This window comes from Sardina pilchardus, chromosome 21 (genome assembly GCF_963854185.1).
Source record: "Sardina pilchardus chromosome 21, fSarPil1.1, whole genome shotgun sequence".
Taxonomy (NCBI): Eukaryota; Metazoa; Chordata; class Actinopteri; order Clupeiformes; family Clupeidae; genus Sardina; species Sardina pilchardus.
In genome coordinates, this window is record NC_085014.1 from 12,798,989 (window position 1) to 12,805,242 (window position 6,254).

The 6,254-nt window shown below is 49.9% G+C and overlaps 1 protein-coding gene across 1 annotated transcript in view; it reads right to left on the reverse strand.

Annotated features, from left to right (window-relative positions):
• Positions 1–6,054, reverse strand: part of nr3c1 (nuclear receptor subfamily 3, group C, member 1 (glucocorticoid receptor)) — a 21,480-nt gene extending 15,426 nt beyond the window's left edge. The window contains exons 1-2 of the mRNA XM_062525256.1: positions 5,741–6,054; positions 3,162–4,465 (exon numbers count right to left, since the gene is read on the reverse strand). Of these exons, the coding sequence (XP_062381240.1) occupies positions 3,162–4,465; positions 5,741–5,743 (1,307 nt within the window). The 5' untranslated portion in view covers positions 5,744–6,054. The remainder of the gene's footprint in view (positions 1–3,161; positions 4,466–5,740) is intronic.
• Between the last annotated feature and the right edge of the window lie 200 nt (positions 6,055–6,254).

Consider the following 6,254-nt stretch of genomic DNA (forward strand, 5'->3'; position numbering starts at 1 on the left):
GCTCATCTTGCCCTGCCACCTCACCATCACCAAACAAAGCTGCCCATAGACCGAGACTGGCGGCGCCTGTGCGTGCCAACAGGCAGAACCGGTGGTTCCGCTAGCTTGCGTGACAACACACAGAGAAGCGTTAGCGAGAGAGAGAAGAGAGAGAGAGAGACAGAGAGGAAGAGAAAGACAGAGAGAGGCGGCAGTGTGTTATCCACCACCGCAGAGAGAGGAAGAGCTAGACAGACAGATGGCAAAAGAGACAGAGACAAACAGACATTATGAGTGCAAGTGAGTGAGGGAGTGAGTGAGAGAGAGACAGCGCGGAAGAGGAAGAGAGACATAAACAGAAAACACACGCACATAGAAACAGGCCAAAAGAGGGAGGGGAAGAGACAGATACAGTGAGAAAGATGAATAGATAGAGAGCAAGAGAAGGAAATGAAAGAGAGAAAGAGAGAGAGACAGAGAGAGAGAGACTGACAGACACATGTACACACACACACACACACACACACACACACACACGCACACACACAGTGATCTAAACAATACCTGGGTGTAGGACCCCACTGCTGAATGTCACGCAAGCTGAAAGCGGACCGCAACCTCAATAGAGCAACAAATCAACCAGGCCGCCCCGACACGCCGACTACCACTCACCACTGGGAGCACCGCAGCATGCAGCTCAGATGACTGGGGCCCCTCTGCATGGATGGGTCTGGGGAGGACAGCTGTTTGCCTCTAGCCTTGAATCACCATGGGGCCTTGTCTACAGTCTCCCCTATGGGGCCTCCTTGTCTAGTCTCCAGTCACCATGGAGCCTTATCTAGTCTGGACATACCATGGGCTCCAGTGCTCTAAAAAACATGAGGCCTCGTGGGTTCTAGAGTCTAGTCTGGAGGTACCCACGGTTCTTCTAGCTGTCGGGTCTTGGGGCACCATGGGTTCTGGTCTAGAACGGAGTCTCCCACCATGTGGGCTAAACCTCTCCGAAGCCCCCGAGTCAGGGTTGGTTGGTTCCATGGGCTACCTCGACACATTTCCCACGCTTCCTCAGTACAAGAGGCATGTGTCGGGGGTGTGTTTCCCCGCCAAACCAAGCCAACTTCTGTATTCCACAACAGCAACTACTCGCTGAGACTCTCTCGTCTCGCCGACTGACTGGGGACAGATGTTGATGGCAGCGGGGGATGTGAACAGGCGTCCCCCTGAAACCCAAACAGCGGCAGCCAACACCAAACGAGATCAATGACAGTAGGGCACCACTCATGATGGCCGCCGTCGTGTGGCGTTCCTTCAGGCGTTCTCACTGACCCAGATAAACAACACATACCTCAACCACACTGTCGCCATTCAAAAAAAAGGACTTTGTTTTGTTTTCCCCTTCCTCTACTCCTGGGCATTGTTACTTCCAACAGGCCTGACCCTCCACCCAGCCCCCCCCCCCCCCCATTCACCTTCCTCTGGGCCAGCGTGGACTATGGCTGCATGGCTGAGGCAGGCGGCGTCCCCTCTCTCATGTTTATTTCTGGCATAATGCGAGTGGAAGACCGAAAAGGATATGCCCAATTTGACCTCACACACACTCGCCGTCCAGAGCCGGTGCCGATACTTCCTGCGAGAGAGGGGGCCTTTACATAACGTGGAAAACCCACTGCCACTTGTGCCATAAAAACAACACACAAATAATAAAATAAAAACAATTGCCCACGCTTGCCTGGGGCCAGACAGAATTTTCCCGCTTTGAGAGGACAAGACCAATCTGGGGGCAAGTTATTGAAATTCTGATAATAGATTGAGTTTAGATACCCCCTTCCATCAAAAACTACCTTAGCCTTCCCACTAAAACTCCCTCAAAACAACTATTCACAACTACTTTGCGGTCTTGTATATTTAAACAAAAAACATTTTTTCCACTCAAATTCATCCAAATTTCCCACATGATTGTACTCTGACATATTCAATTACATGTCACACAATGCAATAAATTATGCATCTTGTGCAAGAATGAAAAAGTAGCACACCAGCTACCCAAAAAAATATATGTCCCCAGGAGTTTACCAAGATGCCACCACAGGCATCTGAACCTGTCCTTCAGCTGTAAGTCAGCTTTGACATCCCAGGAAACTCTGGGATGTCGTGAATAGTCAACTCAGCGGCTTATAGGGTAGAAGACTGGAGTTAATCTTAAGCTCATCCATAAGTTCTTGCAGTCGGGTGTAACTTTGTGACACTTCACTTTGCTGGCGTGGCATCAGTGTGGCAGATGATTGGCCGAGAAATGATACATGACCCACTTTCAGACACTAGTTTAAAGAAGGAAACGGAAAAAAACCCTTTTTTTTTTACACCTCACCAACCAATAACCACAGCTTCTCCCTACAGCCCCAACAGTGCAGGCAATCACTGCCTCCACAGTCACCCCACATCATTACCATCACATAAAACCCGATGCAACCGATCTGCATTAGGCTGAGTGTACTGTACATACATAACAACATAAAGGGCGTCCATTTTGGCTCTGACACTGAGTCCTGCTACATAGTTGTGGCGAGAGCCGCAGTGACTCAGCCCGTTCCGTCTGGCTCATCTGCACTTCATTTCCTCTGGTCTCACTGGGTCACGCAGACGGTTTCCAGCAGGGCCGAGAGCACAGCATATTGACACACCAACTCCTCCGACCGAGCCAAAACAAAAACACCAGACTGTGGCACAATAGGAGCTGCGACTAACTGAGTATTTCCATAGTTGATTAGTAATCTGTTGGTTGTTTTCTCATTAATTGATTAGTCGTTCGATATATACAATGTCAGAAAATGGTGGGAAAAAAGTGTTTTCAAAAGCCTGAGATTATGTTGCCAAATGCCTTGTCCACATTTACTGTCATGGAGGAGTCCAGTTTAAATGAGACTATGAGAGTATTATCCTTTATTTGACACCAACCGTCTAACCGATAACCTAAATTGTTGGCAATGAATTTAAAAGTTGATAACTAAATTATTAATTGTTGCAGCCCGGTTTGTACACTCACATACACACACTCGTATAGAAACAAACACGCACACACCCCCATTAATGCCACGGAGACTCACAATCCCATAACCTGGCATAGCAGCATAACCTGGAAGCACAGTTCAGACAGAACCATGTCAATCCCGCCTCTCTCTTACCTGGCGTAGTTGCCGAACTGTGACCCGCCGAGTCCTTCGCCAACCCTCTGCTGATCTCCGAAGGCCGGCCTTGCCCTGTTCCAGTTGTCCGCCGCTGTGGGCCCCAGGGCTGGGTACAAACTGAAGACCTTCTGCTCCTTTGGCTGGGGGCTGGAGGCTGTGGTGGTGCTGGTGGCGGTGGAGGTGGCAGTGCCCCCGAAGTGGTAGCTCTGGCCGCTGGAGGTGCTCACGCCGCATATGGAGATGGCGGCCGGGGTGGCGAGGGTCACGGCCCCGCCGCCCACCTGGCAGTAGCTCCGGCCGGCCACGCCGCTGGCCTTCTCCTGCTTGATGACGCCGGGCGTGGACAGCTGCAGCACGGCGGCGTCCTTCTCCACCTTGACCAGCGCCGGGCTGATGGCCGGCGTGGACGTGGCGCTCCCGATGCCGCTGCTGCTGCTGCTGCTGCAGGAGGCCGCCGCCGGGGAGGTGCTGGGCGGGCTGGAGAACAGCGTCTCGGCGCGCGTGCCGTTCACGACCAGGGCGGCGCTCGTGCTGGGGACGAGGGTGTTCCCGTTGCCGTTGCCTGAGCCTGACCCCAGGATGCTTACTGGCTTGGGGTCCCTGTCCGTGCTCACGTCCGACAGCAGCGAGTCCTCGGCCAGGGAAGACAGGAAGGCGTCGTCGGCCACGTAGAAGTCCGAGGGCGAGCCGGTCAGCTCAAAGTCCTGCAGCAGGTCCAGCGTGTTGTCGTTGAACAGCTTGTGGTGACCAATGTCCATCTCCATGCGACCGGACGTGTCCTGGTCCAGGTCCATATCCCCCTTGTCCATGGGGGAGAAGTCCTCCGTCTTCAGGTGGAAGAGGCTGGGGTCTGCGCCGCCAATCAGAGAGTCCATGTTGGGCGGGGAGCGGTTCAGGTCCGCGATGCTGGCTTCCAGGCGCGAGAAGTTCTCGTTGACGCCGTACAGGACCAGGGGCTGGTGCTGGAGGCCCTGCTGGATCTGCTGGATCCGCTGATCCTTACCTGCCACTTTGTGGTCGGCGCCGGCGGCGTCCTCCTCGTAGAGGCCCAGGGAGGTGGTCATGGTCGAGGTGTAGTCCTCGGGCGGCGGGGAGTTGCCGAGGCCGTTGGGCACGTCGCCGGACACGGGCTGCATAAGTGGGCTGGATGGGGGCACAAGAGAGGTGGGAGCCAGTGACATGGCGCCGAGCACGCCGTTCTGCAGGGCTCCCTTGGCAGGTCTCTCGCTGTAGTCCAAGGTGGTCAAACGCTCATCTCTCTTGGTGCCATTTTTCACTCCTCCTTGATCCATCTCTCCGTGCTGTTGAGTGAGTGAGTGAGTGAGTGAGTGTGTGGTTAGTGCAAGAGGAAAGAAAAGAATCAATTAAAGGAGAACTCTCTGGTATTGCTGCACTCTCACTTTGATGATCCAATTAAAGGGATGTAAAAGCCCTGCCACGTTTTTGCTCCAACCATTCACTTAATCAGCTGATTCTAATAAGCACAACTCTTTAGATCAGCTAATTAGTGAAATCACCTGTTTAACACGCACAGGTAGAACCAACACATGTCAGAACTTTTACATATTATCTGTTAGAAGCGGACTACTGCAATGTTAAGCACGACAAAAAAAAAGTTCAGGCCCTTCACCTAAATATGTTGCTACAGCAGAGAACGAGTGTCTGAAGGTCGAATGACCATTTTCAATTGGCAGATACGTAGGAGCTCATTAGCGTAGCAAACGCTGTGTTTCTCCGAATTTCACAGTTTAAATCAGCAAAGCAACTGGCGTGAAGTTTAATCTGGTAATCAAAAGAAATCCGTAACGTGACCAGCATAATCCTTCTACATATATCTACAATAACTTTTCGGGGACCAAACTGCTACTTGTAAAAAAACAAGAATTGGAACATTAATATTAACATCGTGAACTCTACATTTTAACTTTAATTGAATGCGCCTGTTTCGAAGATAACATAAGGTTGGTAAACACGGTCAGGTCAGTACGCCAGTAAGTTACTGGCATGCTAATCGTTTTCTTCGCAGGACTGCAGTACCTATTTAGATTCATGCCTAATAAGCTTAACTTAAAGTTACCCATGTTGTATGTCAACGTGTAATCCGCTGAGCTGAGTTTCAAGAGTGAAGCCCTTGTTTGTGCGCCTGTCTCCTTTGCCTTAGCAGTAGCAAGCGAGTTAGCTATCTATATCGTTAGCTGCTCCAATTCTGTTAATCAGACGTCAGAGCAACTCACGGTCAGCTAGCTGTACTAGGCCTTAATATTTCCATAACAGCAGCGACTTTACCGTATGCATTAATTTTACTTTTCAGTGAAACTGCACAAGCAAAGCCACAAAATGCACATATATTTCAATATTACACATAACATAACGAAACACGCCATTCAAAATCGCTCAAAATACCACAACATTATTTTCCTAAGTACGCTATCCTAGCTACAATAGTAGGCTAGCCTAGCTGGTCTGACGATGGCAACGGAAAATAAATAACCAATAATACAGAAAATTGCGAATTCCGAACGGGTTTAAAATACTGACAGCATGTAAATCACACAGTCGGAGATTAATATACATACCATTCGGTCGTTAAGGTTCTGCTTTGATCTGATGCTTCATCTGACATTGCTTTCTATTAAGATTTGTGCTAGCTGCCCAGCTAGCGTTATTAACGCAAAACACTTTCCTCCTAGTTGGCAAGTCGTGGCTTGCTTCAAAAACCGTTGCTAAAAGTAATGCGTCTGCTTGGCCTACTTCACATTCTATCCAACTGGGGTAAAATGAATAACTTTCCCAGCCAACACTGCACTGCAGTAAAGAGGTTCGTCCCAAGCCAACTGAAAATAGGCGCTAACCTGACATAAAAAACACACAAAATGGAGATTACAGTAGAAACCCGTGGCTATCCCCTGTTTACACCATGTGGTGCTACCTGTTGGCAGAGTAGCGTCATTGCAGCTATTTTTTTGGTAGGCTGTGACCTCTGGGATTGAAATGTAAACAATCTCTAGGAATTACCATAAAGCATTAGCAGTTTCGTCGCTTTCATTTGAATTTAGAGAGCGGGAATGATACATTTCTTTTTGACCGTCC